This window comes from Carassius carassius, chromosome 39, assembly GCF_963082965.1.
Source record: "Carassius carassius chromosome 39, fCarCar2.1, whole genome shotgun sequence".
Taxonomy (NCBI): Eukaryota; Metazoa; Chordata; class Actinopteri; order Cypriniformes; family Cyprinidae; genus Carassius; species Carassius carassius.
In genome coordinates, this window is record NC_081793.1 from 18204981 (window position 1) to 18225517 (window position 20537).

The 20537-nt window shown below is 36.8% G+C and overlaps 1 protein-coding gene and 1 long non-coding RNA gene across 2 annotated transcripts in view; one reads left to right on the forward strand and one right to left on the reverse strand.

Annotated features, from left to right (window-relative positions):
- LOC132121540 (uncharacterized) overlaps positions 1–20537 on the reverse strand; it is a 190796-nt gene that overhangs the window by 73477 nt on the left and 96782 nt on the right. The gene's annotated exons all lie outside the window — the stretch shown is intronic.
- LOC132121534 (ADP-ribosylation factor-like protein 4D) lies at positions 2083–4324 on the forward strand. The gene is made up of 2 exons (XM_059531034.1): positions 2083–2277; positions 3044–4324. The coding sequence occupies exon 2, from the start codon at positions 3171–3173 to the stop codon at positions 3771–3773; it is 603 nt and encodes a 200-aa protein (XP_059387017.1). The 5' UTR covers positions 2083–2277; positions 3044–3170; the 3' UTR covers positions 3774–4324.

Sequence of the window (20537 nt, forward strand, 5' to 3'; positions counted from 1 at the left end):
AACCAGTCGTCTACGATGTCTCTGTAACAAAAGCAGTTGCATGAATACTAAAGTTTGAAACAAAAATTAAACCATCAACAGAAATACTGACCACGTAGCCTATTACCCTCCATGATTAAAAATACAAGTGCAGCTGTTTAGAGGTTAATGACGTCACAGAATTTACCGGTATTATTGAATGGATGTGTGAATGGTGCTTTTCCGGGAAAAAGACGGAATGTCGTTGACTGTGTGAACAGCGCATTTTTGTCATTTAAAGTCGTTCTGGTAATTTTACGGCAATTTACTGGTATTAGCCTACTGTGTGAAAGAGGCTACGTGATTAAAAACCTTTTCAAATGAGCAGTTTATTGAAGAGTCTGTAATAGACAGCTTGTAATCAGTTCACAGCTTTTACAGTCTGTAATTCTTTAACGTCTTTAATCAGAAAATATACACAAAACGCCAACTAGCATATTTTAAAGTGTATTTCTATAAAGTGTGAATCTACAAAAACGTGATTTTTGACTTAGTTTGATGTAACTTAACTTCTGATTCTAACAGCATTCTGTTCGTGAACGTACTGTAGGCTATACGCATTTTACTTATGTAGCCTAAGCCTAAATAATAGTCTTTAAAACCCCAAAGTGTTTTCGCGCTGTGCACAGTGGCGCCCCCAGAAAATTTTAACAGGGGTGGCCAGATGAGGCCACAGTAAATCTTGGGGTGGCACACCAAAATAAAGAGAAAATAATTAAGGGTTTCCAATATTGACAAAAAAAAATGGTATCCCTGGTATTTCTGGGATTTTATCGATAACGATAAATAGACAATAATGTCACTTTAATTGTGCTGATATCTTATTTCTAATTGTGCTGACAGATGACTCCTTAATTTTTTTATTTTTACCTTTACTTTTTTTTTTCTAGAAGTGTGCACCATCTTTTAGGTCAAATACTTGCATTTGGGCTGTTACCAAGCAAATGCAATCAGTATCAACAAAAATGATCTTTGCAATGTAGATAAAACAGAAGCTGCATCTGCAGATGTTTCTACACACTGTTTAATGCAGCTCTGTGGGACATGGTAACTTTAGCCTGCAGTTATAAATTAATAAATAATGTTCTGACATTTTAAAAATAAAACATTGAAAACTGATGTTCGAAATTATTTAAAAAATAAGAAGGTACCGTAAATATGAAATTAAAACCAGCAGTAGGTGGCAGTGAGTCACTGTTAATAAGTGAGTCATTGCGATTGAACCGAATCATTTAAACGGTTGATTTATTCAGGAACGAATCACTGTCATGTTGCTCAGAGACGCAAAACAGTGGCTGTGTTTGGAATGATTTTTGTTTGAACTGTTGTATGAAAGCAATGTCACACTTGTAATTATGCTGACTTTTAGAGAACAATTTAACTCTTCGTGTGATAATAACTATATGAAATTATATAAACTATATAGATCTGTAAATGTTCTGCCCCATATCTTGAAAAATGTGATAATTCTAAATTTCCAGTGAAAGAACGCACTACAAATGCGTATGCGAACCAGTCTAGACCATCTAGACGTATGTGCACACTCTGTGATTTGTTTGGACGGGAGGGCGACGGGGGGAGGACTACTCCGGTGCTGCCAATCTGCGATCTTTTTTGGTGGCTGCAGCATGTGCTGCATTTTTATTTATTTTTTCCCCCACTTCTTAAACTATTACGAATTTACATTGTGCATTTAAATTTATAGTAGGTTACACACTGAAAATCATCCTATGGGTGGCCACAGGGTTGGCCAGAGTTTATTCAGTGGTGGCCGTGGTCACCCCTGGCCACCCCTTGGGGGCGCCCCTGGCTGTGCAAGCACAAGCATTTTGACTTCTGTAGATTCATATATATATATATATGTCAGTATATTAAAACCCCAAACTTTCTTCGCACTCGGCATGCACAGACAAAACAAGATTCAAGAAAGATCTCCGACGGGATAGTTTCGATGCCTCCGGCTCGCCACACTGAGGTGCTCTTTGGGCAGGAAACAAACACGATCTGACACTCGAGATCTCGCCGACCAAACAAACGCTAGAGAGAGTAGAGAGGGAGGGATGAGGGGCTCGTCTGACGTCACATGCGGGGATTGTTGTGTAGTGCGCTCAGCTCCACTTTCTACTCTTGAGGTCACTGGTATCAGAGGGAAGAGAGGCTCTGGAAAATTATCACTGTTTTGAGTCGTCTGGATAATTGGTCGCCTGTGTTTTTAAAGTGAGAAATGGAAACGAAGCCTAGAAGATAAACGCCTGTTAGGTATGTGATGTAAATGTTCACAGTCGTTTACAAGCGAGGTTATCGTTCCTGCCACACTGCAGTTTTCGTTCTCAAGTATCTGCTGAATTTACCCGACAAAGCTTGCTTTTTAACTTAGAGTTTGTTATGTTTTTAATGCCTTTAAAAAGTTGTTTCGATTTTACCATTTCAACTTTAAATGCTCTAAGGTACCAGATTCCATAGTTTTGACATTAGTGGAAATAATACTTAGATGTTGACATCATTTCCATTTAAACTATATGCGGAATTTTTTTTAATAAAAATCAGTTACAGTAGGCTACAGAAAATAATTATAGCCATGTGTGGTTCGCTTGGTTTTGTCCTAAACTATCTGATAATAACAAGACAACATCTTATGTTGATATATGCCCCCAAAACAGGTAAAATAAAGATAACATAAATATAAAATTCTTTTTTATTTTTTTTTTATTTTTTTATCTATTTCTGTTTAGACTGTTAAGAGGATTTGGTGCTGCAAATACAGAGTTAAATTTTAGTACTCAATTACAGTCATTACCTACAAATACATTATTAGTTTTTTTCATTTTTTATTTGAGCCTTTCAGTGAGCTACTTTTGATATGACACCAAAGCACTTTTGCTAATTTAATTTATAGGTATTCATCGTACAGAACCAATACTTTTTTATATTTTGTCTGCTTTTTGCTTTTAAGGCAGACCTGGTTAAGTTGTAAATAACTTCCATATCTGTGATGATAATCAGCTGTTGTTTTTTCTTCAATTAGGTTCCACACGGTGCCGCCGATATCACAGAACCTCTGTCTGTCTGCAGTACCTTTGAAGTAGGTGCAAATGCCAAACACTTAGACAAATCTGCTTGTCCTTACAAGAGGGTGCGAAAACCAAGTTGCCATGGGAAACCATCTGACAGAGATTGCCCCCAATACAGCATTCCTGCCTAACTTCCAGTCCATCCACGTTGTGGTCATTGGTTTGGACTCTGCAGGCAAAACCTCACTTCTCTACAGACTGAAGCTGAAGGAATTTGTTGAAACTATCCCAACCAAGGGATTTAACACTGAGAAGATTAAAGTTCCGGTAGGAAATGGCCGTGCGATTACCTTCCAGGTGTGGGACGTGGGTGGTCAGGAGAAGCTTCGGCCTTTGTGGAAGTCTTACACGCGGCGCACGGATGGCATGGTCTTTGTAGTGGACTCCACGGAGGTGGAGCGCATGGAGGAGGCTAAGGTGGAGTTGCACAAGATCACGCGTACTTCAGAGAACCAAGGAGTGCCAGTGCTGGTGTTGGCTAACAAACAGGACCTTCCAGTAGCACTGCCTGTTTCTGATGTGGAGAAGATTTTGGCTGTACATGAACTGAGTGCATCCACCCTACACCATGTTCAAGGATGCAGTGCGTTTGATGGGCAAGGGTTACAGCTCGGTTTGGAAAAACTGTATGATATGATCCTCAAACGAAAGAAAATGGTGAGGCACAGCAAGAAAAAAAGATAAACTGAATGGGACAGTATATTCTACTTGCGAAGCTCCTCAGTTGTAGGATTTTTCAACAAATCTCTGAATGAAGGAAATGCTCCTGATGGCCCAGTGATCAGGAGAAAACAGATTTGACCTTTATGTGTCACACAGTATTGAACTGCTTACTTCCATGCCTAGTAATTGCTGTACAGCTCCCCTTTGTAATCAAGGAATATGTGATAGCATTGATAGACTGAAGCATCAGCAGAATTTAAGCCTATATCCTTGCCTTTTCTTTTTCATGCAAAAAAGAGACTTAATTATAGCTTGGCAACATTTTAACCAGACATCAGACATTATTTTTCCCACAAACGTTCACTTGATTGCCAGTGCCGATATAAAAAAGGCCATATAAATGTTCACGCTATGCTGGTTGTGGAACTGAAGTCTTAAGCGAATCACAGAGATTCACTATTCACAGATCTACGTTTTAGTTGGAAAACCTGTTCGTTTTTACATGGTGTAAATAGTTTTTTTTTAAAGCTGTAGAATGAATAAATTATAGACTGCTTTGACGCAGACAGTTTTATTTATTTATTTTATTTATTTAAGTTTATTTGAATAGGGACAAGTATGTTACATAAACTCATGTTACATACTACAACATTCGTTTCAGAAGCTGTATCTTTTATTCCTGATGCTGAATGGTATTTGCTAAAATAAATGATAATCTTTGTTATAACTAATTATTTTTAATGATAATTTATTTGATAAACTGTATGTGCTGTTAGCCTTGAAAACATAAAATCATAAAAACACTAATACATACATAAGGCTTTGATTTGCTGTGATGAAACAGAAAACAGCCCCTATTAAACTATTAATAGAGTAAGCGCTCATGATGATGTCATTTGCATTCACGGAGAGCATTCCACAGGAAATGCATTGATGCTGAAAGAACATTGTTTGATGTAACCTTGATGTTATAGCGTAATTCGGAAGCTGAGCCTACAAATGGGCGGAAGCAACATTATATCACATTTGCTGACAAAATATACAAGATTTATCAAACAATCCATGTAATATTTATGTAAATAGAGGCAAAGGCATACAAAACGGACAGCGGGTGATCTTTTTTAATGCCGCAGTGGAATCTTTAACATGAACCTAGTATTCTTTTGAGGTTTGCATTGTTTTAAGAGAGAGCAAATATTTTTTGAATGTCCCGACCACCACCATTGCACAGACAGACAAATCTATTGACTTTGGTATCAACTTCCCTGTGAAGCAGCTGCTTTGCTCTGATTGGATTTATTGGTGCTATGGGTTTATGGTGAGCTAAATCGCATGAGGAGACGGAAACAGGGCTGATTTATGAGATCCAGTGAATGTGGTAAATTTAATAAGACTTCTAGGCCTCTGACAGGATGATATGTAGCTTGCCATTTTGATAATTCGTTTAGGATTAAAATATTTATTATACTATATAACTTGTATGTTTTTCAAAACAATATATGTGTTATTTAAAGTTAGTTACATTTCAGTAGCAGGGCCTGCTTTTCCAAACAATGGACGAAAATAGACTGAAATTCATTGATCCATATCCAATAAGCATCTGGTGTGCAGAAAGGGACACCAGCAAGTTATATGTTAAAGATTTTATTGATCTCTGTGGTCTACACCCGGCCTCCACTTCAGAAAACAGATGCTTGTCAGGGTTTCTGCTCCACAAAGGTGGAGCTGTGAAGATGAAACCAAATGTTGTGTAAATTGGTTTCAGTGGCATTTCGCCTAACTGGTTCTCTCAATGTTATCTTAGGAATGAGGCAAGTCACCCTGCTGAGCCTGTTAATTAAGAAGTGGCTCTGTCCTCTTCATCTTAAGACAAACAGTAATCCTCTCTGAGACCAGATTTAGTTATGTAAATGTTTGTCTAAATATTTTACTACAATGAAGTGGATTTGAGTCTTGAAAAAACTGTATTTTTAGGCTTAGATGTTCTTAAAAAGCATCAAGCCTCTGAAAAATGATGAAAACCATTATGTAACAAAGAGCTGTTCCAAACCATTCTAAATTGTTCATGTCCCCTCCGGTCAGCCATGCATGATGTCATATTGAAATGAGATGAGCAGTCATTGATAATGCACTACTAGTGCACCACTAAACAATCCCTGTGGAGAATTTCCATTCCTGTGCTTCACCCAAACTATGAACCTTCAACTTTACACTCAACATTTAGCTTTTGAGTAAATACGCTCCAGACCTTCATGTTGGAATTTTATCAGTGCGGTTAATAACTCAAAGGCTATTCCATGTGCATGTATACAAAGGTAAGCAGTGATCAAATTACCAAAGCTTCTATGTGTGCATTATTAGGAAGAGAAAAAAAATCGGAACGCTAAAAAGGCACACCAATTTTATTTATAACTAAATTTAGTTATAAACTAAATAACTAGGGGGCTCTGGTCCCCTCTAAACCTAACATAACTCTAACATATTATTTGAACACTATAAATGCAGAGGACCTGGACAGCATCTGAAATAAAACATGTCAGGGAATGATCCTTTGAAAACTACCCCTTTTTCAAATCTGTTCAAGAGAAGTTCAATTTGAAAAATCATTATTTAATCATATCCCATGACTACTGTGTCTAACACCATAAGGATCTGGATGTTGGTGAAATGATCTGTTAGTGTGTTGTTGACACGGACCCAAGTAAGGCAGGGGGAGCCTCTGGGATTATGAATGGATTAAGAAGGGGAATCACAAAACGGCAGGTGCATGCTACAAACCTGTCACATCCATCACAGAGTGGTTCCCCAAAGTATTTTTAGTCACTTTACAACACTTTATCCTCATTTATTTCAATTTGGCATGGAAATAGCTTTCTAAATTTAATCCAAAACAGTACAGTTTACATCATTATGTGCAGGTGTGAAAGCACTCTATTTTTAAATCTGGTCTAGATTAAAGGATAATAACATCAAAATCTGCCATCCTGGGATGCAATTTTGGCCTCATTCCAGCTGTAATTTCACACATCACAAAAAGGAGTGCAAAGGTAGTCGGGGAGCCCTTTCTGTGGAATAGCAGGCAAATCAAACGGACTAGACATTCTTATTTATCACCTCAGCAACTGTGAGTGTGTAACCATGGGTGACCTCAGAGAGCTGCGCAGGACCTTTTAATTGCCTTTGTGGCTGAGTATGTATTTCATGTGGGGGTGAAAAAGGGATATAGAGTATTAATGACTGCTGTGTCTCTTAAGATCTCCAAAACTCTATATTGCTTAATACAATATTGTCTTGAAGACACCTCATGGGTCTGGAAGAGATTCAATGCAGTATGATTGTAAGACCGCCTCTCACACTGGGGGATTTGAATGTGTTTATTGTTTAACTGTTGTTGTCAGGAGGCAGGGGGATCTCTAGCCAGCACTATTTTCCACAGGCTCATAAAGCTGCCACTGGGGCTGAGATGAGAAAGCGTCCTGGGGAGTGGGATTGCCGAGAACCGAACACAGTCCCAGGTCAAGTTAGCGTGGGTCATAAATCTATACCCCTTGGTCTAAAGGTTTGCTGGGGAGAACCCAGTATCACTCTTTAGAGGCTGATATGTAATGGACTGGAATGATGGGGTGGAGTTTTACTGGGTTGCAATGAGCTCACTGTCAAAAGTTTATAAACACCTGTTTTTCTTTAATGTCATGGATGATGTTCCCAAATATCTAGTAACTGTTATTTATGTACTCATATTCAGCATGGGTATTATTTGCCTGGTTTTGTGAGTGTGATTCATTAGGCAGGAGGCCCCACTAGAATTATTGCCTTACATAAATTCCAAAAGTGCCAAAGGTTTCACATAATTCAACAGAGGGCCTCAGAGCATTCTAAACACACCTCATTAATGCTGTAATACAAACCTCAATATGATTTGCTCCCGTGATCAACAAATACAGATACTTTTTGCGTATTATCAACAAAATCTAATTTCATCATTCTGAACCGACATTTTGACGATTTTAAGAATGCATTGTTTTATACTCTTTGTGTCTGTTTTACTGAAAAATCCTATACATGTTAATCCTAAAAATTGGAAAAGCACATGTTTGGTAATGCTGGTGTGGTGCACTGGGATCCTTAAGCAGCCTTCATAAAAGTCCAGGCAGGAAAAACTGTTTTTATGTGTTTATCAACAGTATTTTCTCTGAGGTCTAGTGATCCTGCAGGATTACCCCAGTATCCCATCTGGCCAGACAGCTCTTGAGGATTAATGCAGCAATATCTGACCACTGCTAAACTCAACATCTGATTTAAGTATTGCATTGTTGTGTTTTTTTTAAGAGCGACTGATAAATTGGTCTGCCTCTCTTTTGGTACACTGGAAATCCTGGAATTTAAACCTGGAAATGAACAGAAAGTTTTAGGATCTTGAAAAATTAGGATTTAGAAATTAATTGACAAGAAAGAACAAATAAATGCAAGTACTCCTGGGTGAGATCAGATATAGAGCAGGTTTTATAAGCATACATGATTTGTAAACAGTACAACCTATGCCTCTTCTGCAAGATAGGGTCACCAAGTTCTTCTGCTTTCATTAAGTTAATGTGCGCGACTGAATTTTGATGACAACAGCACAAAACAAAAATTATCTGACTGCATGTCTGAAGCTTCAGGTAGCTTCATTATCATCTAGTGTTGCTTTAAACATCTCACAGTATGAAAAAATGTAGTGCATTGTAGTTTGAAAATAGGATAGCACAATAAAAAAGGAAATATTCCCCATCAATGTTGGCAAAAAAATTAAGTTTAGAACCAGTTCAATTAAAAAAACAGGAATTCCATTCAGTTCCATTAAAGGGATAGTTCACCCAAAAATGAAAATGATGTCATTAAAATGATGACTCACCCTCATGTCGTTCCAAACCCGTAAGACCTCCGTGAACACTGAGCTGAGCCAGATAACGAACAAAACACTGACTCGTTTTCGAGTCAAGAACTGGTTGCATCGGTTTTCGTATCACCAGTAGTGATGGGAAGTTTGGTTCTTTTCCACAAACGGTTCTTTCGGACAGTTCAATTCAATAAACTGGTTGAAGAAAATGGTTCACCGGTTCTTTTGCGGTCGACGTAATGACGTCATTGGTGATGATTGCCCTTGATTCAAGCCTGCGGTTTACGCTAGCACAGAATCAGTTCAGAATCAATCATCAAAAGAAACAGTTCAGTTCAGACGCTCTGTGTGTCGGTCTGCTTCACGCTGAATCACACATGCGCAGTATCATCAGCTCCTCGGTTTTCGAATCGGACGCGTCCGACAGAAACGGTTCTTGACTCGAGAACGAGTCAATCGTTCGTTCGTTATCTGGGTCGGCTCGGTGTTCATCTACAGTTTTTTCTTCACAGCAGTTCAGTCAGTGTACTGTTTGAGTACATGAATTACTCCGGGATATTGGTTTGTTTGAACTCAGAGGGAGTGTCAGCCACATTAAAAAAGTTAACAGCTTAAGTCATTTGTGGATTAATGCGTATTGGAGACGCGAACCGTTTCAAACGATTCAGTTCGATTTGGTGAACTGGTTCAAAAAGATCCGGTTACATCGAATGATTCGTTCGCGAATCGGATATCACTAAACTGCTGTGTTTTGAATGCGCTTACAACAGACCCGGAAGAGATAACCATGCTCAATAAAGTTGTAGTTGTTGCTATTTTTGGACAAAAATGTATTTTCGATGCTTCAAAAAATTCTAACTGACCCTCTGATGTCACATGGACTACTTTGAAGATGTTTTTATTACCTTTCTGGACATGGACAGCATACCGTACATACGTTTTCAATGGAGGGACAGAAAGCTCTCGGACTAAATCTAAAATATCTTAAACTGTGTTCTGAAGATGAACGGAGGTCTTACGGGTTTGGAACGACATGAGGGTGAGTCATTAATGACATCATTTTCATTCTTTGGTGAACTAACCCTTTAACAGGACTCACACTGATGTGGACAAAGTACTGTATTAAAAGTGAGCTTCCTGCACTACTATGCAGTGGCATAACTTTGTATAGTTCTGTTGTGTTTACATTTGTTATGAGAATAGACATGACTGAATTTTCCTCATATGAGTTCTTCCACAACTTGTAGCATTATAAATCAACATTCAGAGGCAAAATATTTAGGGAGTTTGAAAGCATTCTTTGTGTTTAAATCAACATTCGAGCACTGCACTAAGGCTGAATATAATACAGACCAAACATATAGCCATCAGTGTATTTTGATTCCCGAATGAATGTCTCTTATGATCCAGGTTCTTTTTTAATAAATCCAAAACATAAACCATTCCCAGTTTAGTCTGATTTCCAAACAAAGGACTTTATTATATGAAAAACATACAGTGTGACCAGTGTAGTCCAATTCCCAAATGAATTACTCTAATGAGCAATATCTTTTACTGAATAAAAAATATACAGCATGACTAGCGTAGTCTGATGATCCAAACGAAAGATACTTATGAGCTGTTTTTTTAGTATACAAATTCTTTTAGTAAATTCAAAGCATACATCTCAACAGAATTCCTGAAAATATTACACTTATGAAAAAGTTAGTTTACTACATCATATAGCGAGATAAGAATAGATTCCCAAACAAGAGAGTCTTATGAGCTGGTTCTTTTAGTGATTCCAAAAAATATATAGCATGATCTGGGATGTTGATGCTTGACCTTATTTGCTGAGACACAAGACCCATTGAAAAACCACTGTGCCACAGTAAAATATAGAAATCCTTGTCTTAGCATAGAGATTACCATATACTAACCTGATAATAATTTTCCCTTATTATATTTTAGCTGTCATGTCAAATATGTATTACGGAGCCACATACATGACATCAGGGTGAAAAAATTAAATATACTTAAGAATTTGTTCCCATTTGTTCCGATGTTCCTAAGCTGTTTAAAATCTAGAAACAAGTGATTTGGGAAAAAATCAATAGTTGGTCAAAAGGGTTTTGATTCAGTTTTCATTTGTGAGTTCTACTGTATAGGCTATTACATTTGATTGCAAAAATGATTTACAAAACACTTTATGCTGTTAGATTTTGTATTGCAGTTGCAGATGCATCAAAATTCATGTTTTTTGTACCATACCATTACTTCTCAACGGATTAAAATCTTTTATTATATCACTCCATCAATAGCCTGCCTACTCACACTCAAGGATCTTCTTTCACCACCCACCATTTGTTTTCTGATAGTAAAGCAGTTTTTAGTGTGGGTGGGTGATCTCACACTCCCCTGCATTGCCTTTGGCAGAATGCACACTGGTGCTAACGCCTTTGTTGTACAGCAGGACATCCTTCTTTCTTCAGCATCCCGTTGTCTAACTCATTTAGCAAGCAGCCTGGTATTTCAGGCAAACAGTACAGTATGCTAGATACAGAATTAAGTGCCATTATTGCTCAACCAGCCATAGAGAATAGTGAGTGGGGTCATGGTGTGAGAGAAAGGAACACGTGTAACGTGAAGCCCACGTGAATGTGGGAGCTCATGTAGTAAACTGATTCACTTGGTAACAAAAGAGGTCCTCTTCACTCGTTTAATAGAGAACATTGCTCTTGTCTTTTCACAGACTCTCATCTCCGATTTTAGAATTACTATATATGATATATGATTATCAGAATGTGATCATATGGAAAGCTTCCGGAAAAAGAATATAAAGGCCAAATTCACTGAATATTTGTGACAATTGCAAAAAACAAAACAAAAGGCCACTCCTTTATTTTGTAAACAATTGCACTATTTAAGAAGCTATTCTCCTCTAGTGATAGTTTTCATGCTGGCAGCTGGCAGGCTCTGCAGGTGAGAGTTCAGGTAGCTGTTAATCATGTGTGTGGGTCAGCATTGAGCCCAGGGCTGGAAGCCAAGCATGGTTCCTCTCATGATTGTTAGGAGGAACCCATGCACAGCAGATTGTGTATTCACTCCATGGCCCTTAAATGGACACCTCGATAAAGACGCTTTTGTTTATCCCTGTTACTCCCCAGTCCATCACAAGCTTCCCAGACAATTATTTTCTGCCTTGTGCTCGCTTGGTTGATTATTTTCTGAACCCATTCTTCCAGAGCGGTCATCAGCTTGAGTTCAGAAAGGTGAACGGACATCGCTCTGCTCCACTCAGTGCTTGTGGGTTTCAAAAAAAAGGTTTGGATCCATTGCTGTAAAATAATCTTAAATGCCCAATGCTCACATATGAACCATGAATTATGATAAACTGATAAATTAGTTAAAAAATAGTGGGAGTTTTATAAAGATCAGGCAGCATTACTTTTCCATTGCCTCATATGTTAGCACTGAAGACCAGAAGACTCCTTGCTGTTACTGCTTAATACCATGTTTGGCAGCAAACTTATCTTCTTGGAACCAGCATTTGATTCAAGTAAGTAACCGGCATTTGCATAAACATCACTAGGGATTGTTTGGAAAAGTTTAACAACAAGCTATGAAGATGCTCAGACATATATTTACTAACTTTAAAGATTCTCAGCCCACAGATGAGAGATGGAAACTATTTTTATGACTGTAAAATACATAATACAGAAAAGATGGTCCCTTCATAAAATTTTACCATTACTGTGATCTTGATCTCTAAAAATAGACAAGAAAGACTTCTTGTTTTTGACCATTCTGTGGTCTTATCTAATAGAGAGAGGCTAAGCAATTCTAGGAAATCCTTAATCATGTGAAAACAGAATTCAAGAGCTACAGTTAATCTACCATGGCACTATTGCTATGAGGAGAACAGGGACACAGCCAGTAAATGATGCAAATAATGAGATAAGCTAATGGTTTTCTCAGTATTTTAGAGTGGCTAATTGCTAAAACAAGTAGCAAAAGCTTTGATTTTGGTCTACTGTTTGCACTCAGTCCATTTCCGTCTCATGAATCCCACCGAGCCCCCATGAAAACTCACTAGTATAGCAAATGAGAAGTTTAATTTTATGCCAAGTTGCCAGTTCTGAAAATGGAGTTAAAAATAAAATGCATTTAAAAAAAAGGTTTTTATAGTATATTTGCAAGTAGAACCAGTAATTAATTAAATTAATTAGGTTAGAAACAATAATTACTTGTAGTTTTATTATTAATTATTAATTGGACCCAAATAATGTCTTCCTTTTTTTTTTTTTTACTGATATGTGTATGATTGCAAAAGAGAAAATATACTCAACACTCTTGTTAGCAAAAGTTTTTTAATTGACATTCACATTCAGGAAAACTTTCCATTCTATAAAAGGTTATTTATAGTAGAAACAATATTTTCTTGTTTACTGAAAGGTTCTCTGGGAACCCAGGATGGTTCTTCTATGGTGGCACTGCGAAAACCCCTCATTTGGAACCTTAATTTTTCAGAGTGAATGTTAATGTATACACATAATAATATAACTGAAAATAAAGTGTAAAGCAGAAAAAAGTTTCTGGTGTCATTAGTTGAAAATACTGAATATAGTACGTATACCCATTTCCATTAAATCTGGCCATAATATTTCTCCCAAGTATTGTGCAACATTATGACACACTGTTTTAGGAATGTGTTGAGCACTGCACTCCCTGTCTCATGCGTTGTACAATTCCCACTTTGTGATATGTGGGTCAGCATTAATGTATGCAGCACCTGAATTAATTGGTGAAGCACAGAACCTAAAAGACTCTGTAATCATAGAAAAAAGAAACAGCTCAGACTTTCAAAGTACAATCATTTCTGTATAGTTAATCAATGTTTGATGGGCTGCACAGATGCACAGTCAAACACAAAGTTGCTGTGATGCTGACTGCAAGAGGGGTGCCTGACAGTTCGCAATTTCAAGGCAGCAGTAGAGGGGAACAAAGCTGTCAGAAAGGACAATGGGGACTGTGAGGCATAGATGTAAAAAGCATAGATGTATGGCACAAAAGAAAAGAATAGAATGAAAATGGATATGATACAGAGCAGCAGTACCAGAGCTTGCAGTTCTGCTCCCCAGACAGGTTCACACACTTTACTGCATTGCAGAGGAAAAAAGGGTGGTGGTGTAGAAGGGTTGGTTAAACACACACACACACACACACACTTACTTATACCAACTCTTTAAAAGCTCTCTCTCGTCACCGATCAGCAAAGTTTATTCTTATGCTGAATTATTTAGTCAGGAATAGTGTTTTTCTTTAAAACCCTAAATATAAAGATTTTATGCACTTTTTTTGCACATATACCACCTTGATGAAAGTGCACTTAAGAGGTTAGAACTGATCTATACATTAACATGGGCTAATTTGCATATAAATGCAAATCAGAGCATACATTAACCCATGCATATGCTCTCTCTCATAACACACATATACGCTCAGATAACACAATGACATTACTGTGGACAGGAAACCTCTACTGTCCACCTGTCTCAATAGCTGAAGTCTGACCCTAATCTGTCCTCTATTACAAACATGAATGTCAGTTTTCACTATAACCATCTCACACAATGAATGGAGTTACCAATATCTTATAAACAGAATGCATTATATTTCCCTTTTCAATCTATCTAAAAGCGTTCCAACAGCACTGATATACAGTAAACAGTAATGATTTTTAAGGTTTGTTTTCACTCTGTTTATCTCTTGTGTTCATTCCTGACTGACTGTCAGTCTGTGAATTAGATTTTTCAGTGACACTTTTAAGTGCCTTTATTAGTGAATCATTGAATCATTCATTCAACCAATTAGTTCAAAAATGCCCAGACACTTCAAGCCTAATGACTCCTTGCATGTGAATATTCCTACTTCTCTTCCATAGAAACAGAACGCGAAAATAACAGTCTCAGAATTTTTTCAGAAAATCTCAGATTTTTTTTATTCTTTATGAAACACTAGGTGAAAAGTACCTGGAAGTGCACATCTGATGGTACCGAAAATGGCAGTGAAGCAACGCAACTGACGCTGTAAGTCACATGACAATAATTATATGGCAGATGTAGTATGTCCAGATTATATTCATACACATTCATACTATATAGAACAATTTTAACAGTTGTTTAGTAAGTTTTTAGTTAAATGAAGTACCTATCCAGACAGCATGCAATATTGGACACAATGACAAGTTATTATGAGTGAGTCATTGAATCATTGAATCATTCATTCATTCAACCAAACTGTTTGAGAACTCTGGATCATTTACAAAGAAAACAAGTCATTAATTAATTCACAGATTTGTTGGAAAATACTGAATCATTCAAGAATGAAACACCACTACGGTGTGTTGCTGTCACTTTGTTTGAAACTATCTTCATTGGTTTGAGCAAAAACAAGCAAACCAATATTTTGTCTAAAATGTTAATCATGAGTTAATCATTTTTAACTTTTTGTTTGTGGAGCCATTGTATAAAAGGAATATCAAACAATCAGGCTAGATCCTTGTTACTCCAAAAACTTCTCTGAAACAGCTCAAGCCGTCATTGCTAGTTCTAACATGATTTTTAATTTGTAACAGTATATCCAGAATCTGTCGCATAGAAAAAGTATTTCAAGTTCCACTTGCAAGATTAGAAAGACAGATAGACAAACTCAAATTCTCTCACCTCTTCAACACATGCAGACACACACACACACACAACACACAAACATCTCACTCAAGTGGAGCTCGTGTTTCCACATAAGCATGCATGTGAGGGGGCTGAGGCTGTGAGGGGGAGTCAGTGCACTGCCTCCAGCTGACAGCTCCCTTCTCTCTGAGATCAAGGCCAGCTGAGTGCACAGTCATTCATTCTCACATAAAAACATGTGGCATGTGCTTCTCAGAACTAGGTTTCAACTAATCTGCCCAGTAACAGTTGCAGTGTGCAGTGGAAGGAGTGTGCAGAGAGAAAAAGGGATAGTAGAAGAGGCCACTAGGAAAACAATCCAGCAATAGCTAAAGATAGATCTGAGCTTGCAGGCAGGCTAAGGCCTGGCACACTCAAGGTTAGTGAATGCACTGGGCCATGCAAACACACATGAACACAAGCTGAGAGAAGCACAGACGAGGAGCCTATGCAGTGGAAACAGGGAATAAGGAATGCTTACTTTGGAATTCACATGGCCTTCAAAATTCAGAGCAGTGTTACTTTACTATCATTGAGATGCTACTATTCTGAATTAGTTTTTTCACCCAGTGTATTTCATTTTTAGTAATCTCTTTGTTTTTGTTTTAGTATTTCTATATCGATTTTTATAAATGTGATTTTTTTCAAGTTGGACTAAAAGAAAACGAGAAATGTTGAGATTAATACTAAAAACAAATAAAGCTAAAATAAAAAATTATACATTTAAAATAATTATATTTTATTTCAGTTAATGTATTTTATTTCAAGCTACATTTTTTATGGTTTTAGTTTTAATTCAGAGTAATAAACAATGCATAGTGATCTTTCTTCTATATGTCTAATGTAAAAATCAATATTGTTAATTCGATTTTTGGCTGAATGACAATTTTCAACAGATGTTGCTTGTAAAAAGTTCACAGATGGTCTTTATGGAATTATATAGATAGAAAATTACTCAAACAATGGATTTCATTTGTATTTTACGTTTTATATCATATTTTTTATTATAGATAATGTAAATGTTCAAATAAAAAAAAATATTCCACTTCATGTCGATTTTACAAAAAAAGTTTGTTTTTCAGTACTTAACTGTTAACTGATCTTCAATCATATCTGAAAAATGTTAACCAAAAATTTAAAGGAATAATAAAAAGAAAAAAAAAAATCTGTAACTATTACATTTGACTTTCTTCTGTGGAACACAAAGTTTATTTTTTCTCCCAAGTATCATGAACGCTTGCTCAGACTGTCGCGTGTACAGTATGTATGCCAAGGTGTGGTTTTGGACAGACCCATCATACTGACCACTGTTTAAAGAGGAATAAAAAATTATGAGAAACACCACATTACTCTAGGTTCATTTTTGGGTAGCATTTTACAGGACTTGGCTTTGGCGCTATAACACACGACATTTGCAAAGGCTTTCATGAATGAGATCTTTTAAATCCAGAGTAATAAGTTCAGGAGGTCTAAGTTAGTTTTGTTTATTTGTTGTTGTGTCCAGCCATTAATCTTTGCATTGAGACACACTAAGCCATTCGGAGACGTTAGCTGAGGTAATGTGCTTTTGTCCCTTTGACTAACCTAATAAAGCCTAACCTATTTCCGACAGGCCTAATACACCAGTCTAGCCTTGTTCTTAGGTGTGACATCCTGTGTTCTTTCAAAAGGGGGTTGCAGTCTGATAACCATAGCTATTTTGAACCGTTTTATTTAAAGCAGCAGAATCTAGACTCTCTCTCCTCTAAAACGGCAACAAGTTATTTTCTGAAACATACTATTTGGTGTCAAACAATGTATAATTACAGTTTACAAGTATTTAACTCGCATAAGATAATTGTAGCCTTATTTCAACCCTAGGCTTACAAGAATCCTCCTCATGTGACAGAACAGTAATCAATTTCGATTCAAAGATACAAATTGCTAAAAAAAAAACAAATTCCTTTCAGAGAATGAAAACAAGTGCAGCCTTCAAATTACATAAGAGGGCACTGAGGAACAGCCACCGGGGCCTGTGTTCAGGGCCAGTTACATACTGAACTTTATGATGTGGAAAACAGTACTCTACTGAGCACTGATGGGAACTGTTTCATGGCACGGATGATAAGAAGAAGAAGAGAGAGAGAAATGACAACACTTCTGCATAATCTTTTTGTTAGTTTGATTCCACTAATAGTTTTTTAAAGGAAAACTAAGCTATTTGTGTTCAACAAGACCTATATTGTATTCATTCTTATTTGTTCTGCCATGATTTTTAGAACTCTAATTACTACAAGCGCAACAGAAGATGCCTGAATGGATATCTGAACTTTAAACAGGATGGCTGTTATTAAAAGTGCATGGAGCTTTAGATAAACTTTTATAACGTGATGATTTGGTTTGGAAAGTGACGTGGCTAAATATGGTGACCCATACTCAGAATTAGTGCTCAGCATTTATCCCATCCAAAGTGCCCACACAGCAGTGAACACACACACACACACACACACACCATGAACACACTCGAACAGTGGGCAGCCATTTTTTGCTGCAGCATACGGGAAGCAGTTGGGGGTTCGGTGCCTTGCTCAAAGGCACCTCAGTCGTGGTATTAAAGGTGGGAGAGAGCGCTGTACATTCACTCCCCCAACTACAATTCCTGCTGGCCCGAGACTCAAACCCACAACCTTTGGGTTATGAGTCCAACTCTAACCATTAGGCCTCCCCAAATCCAACGTCTGGAACAGAAGCAACATTAATCACCCTGGATTCAAACCCACGACGTTAGAGGTTCGGTGCCAGAGGCTTAGCAGAGTGGTGCTGTTACCATTTAGCTATTACTTTAAAAAACAAACAAAACAAAAAACATTTTTTCATTGCAAACACACTGAAAGCTAAAGCTATTGTGCCCCCTACAGTACTGAGGCATCTCCCTGGACAATCTCAGGCAGTGTATCAAGTTGTGTTGCACTGTGTTGACAATTTCGAAGACACTTGTTATTAAACATGTTTAAATCTTCTATGAGAATTGTCTAAAAATACACGTTCCTTTAGTCCTGAATAATGCAATAATCAACTGCTTGTAAACTAGAAGTAATATTAATTAACTTATTGTGTGCAGTGTATATTATATACAATACAATATGCATATATAATTATATTACCGGTATTTACAATATACACAAAAGTAGAAATTGTGTAGAACAAAACAGAACATATCAACAATATGCTTATGCTCACTAATGCTGCATTTATCTGATCAAAATACAGCACAAAGAAAGTAATATTGTAAAATATTATTACAATTCATAATAACGGTTTAATGTTTTAAATATATTCTAAAACATCATTTCCTCATCTCAATGACAAACGTGTCATGATGACCTCATGTCTCAAGTGTTAGATTCATGCACTCTAATATAGCCACCCACAATGTTCTGACAATGGTCAAGGAGGTCGTTGAAACTCTTTGAACACCTCTGCAAAGTCAGGCTCTGTTTCTTGCTGTCATGTCCTGAGTCTGCTCAGGTGCTTCAGCAGACAGATGGTTAGATTATGCATGACTCTCTATAGTGCAGTGCTGTCTCAGGGGGCTGTATCGTCTTGAAGGTCATTAGTCAAATATTCTTCCAGAAAGATCTGATAACAATGATCACAGTAAATGCTGAGAGTAAAAATGCTAAGGTCACTATCAGAATGACTGCTGTGTTGTTCATGTAACATTTACCAAAACATGATTTGCTATGATAAGGACATGTTAAGATCTTGCCCTCAGCTATGGTGACTTCCTCTGTGGTTTAGTGTTCTTACGAATAAAAATGTAGAGCTGAGTGCCACCTACTGGTTGAAAAATGATGCGGACTACCACAGTAAGATTTTTCATGAATCTTTTAAGGTCTGAATAAATCTGAATTTTCTTTTAAGGTCTGAAGACATTAGGGCAAAATACACTTCTGGAGGACACTTTCTTTACCCCTCTAAGCAGAATGCACATTGTATAGTCAAATTCCCTATGGATCTATGGAGAAACATACTGATTTGGTATGAGGGCATGTTGCTCCCTGGGGTAATGTGAATTATGTCTCCTTGACAAACATGTAGGCCTACAAAACCCTAATGTACAGAGGTTAAGTGTGTGTGTACTTTTGAGTTGTTATAATTAATAATTATTTTAATAATTAGTTTGCAAGTAATTATATTTATACATTTTATATTAATTTATAATTATATATTAAATTATATGTGTTTTGTATGTACATATATTTATATTTTAAATGTTAATTATTTTAAAAATGACAGATTTAAAAAATAAAAAGGATGATGAATGATTGATATGTTGTCAGGGTCTCAGGTGGTTCGGTTTGTTCCTAGAATAATTGGATGGACATACAGAGTACCAAGTTGTCAATAAAAGGACAATTTAACTGATGCAGTCCCTCCCACCCAGATGGCTTCCCAAATATTCAAATCATGGCCTTGGCTACATTTTAGAAGGAGAAATTCATTGTATAGCGCTTCCTTGTATTGCTATGGAAACAGACAATGACTGCCTATCAGTGTCAAATATTGTAATAACATATCAGGGCAAACTCACAGCGAGTACAACGACAAGACATTTCAACTTGATGTACAAATAAAAAATAGTGCTCACATTAGCTTTAAGCTTGATGCTCCAGAATATAATCACAGACGAACAAATCCGATTGATTGTATTTGTGCAACTATAGAACTGAAATCACACCAGAGGTCAACTCTTACTGGACACAAGACCAGCTCTAATCACTACTTCTCTCATTGATCAGCTGTTCTCTTAAAGTCATCAGCTGGATTCTGTAACTACTGGTCTGGTCAAGTACGTATGGATTTCATTTGTGGTTTTTAGTAAAATTTGTTAAAGGGAAACAAATTCAGAAGGGTTTTATATATATATATATATATATATATATATATATATATATATATATATATATATATATATATATATATATACGTATTTCTACATGTAGATTAAACCAGTAAACGAATTACTAAATGCAGTCAGACAAGTTCAAATAAACATGCATGACTAAGAAGGTAGAGCAAACGGTTTGTTTCATTTTCAGTTTTCTTAAACCTGCTGTCTGCACAGATTTCTTTACCATTTATTAATGTACTTTTGCTCCATCTAGTGGTTAAATAGATCAAAAACTAATATCATTTTTAGGCTTATGATCTTTTTTT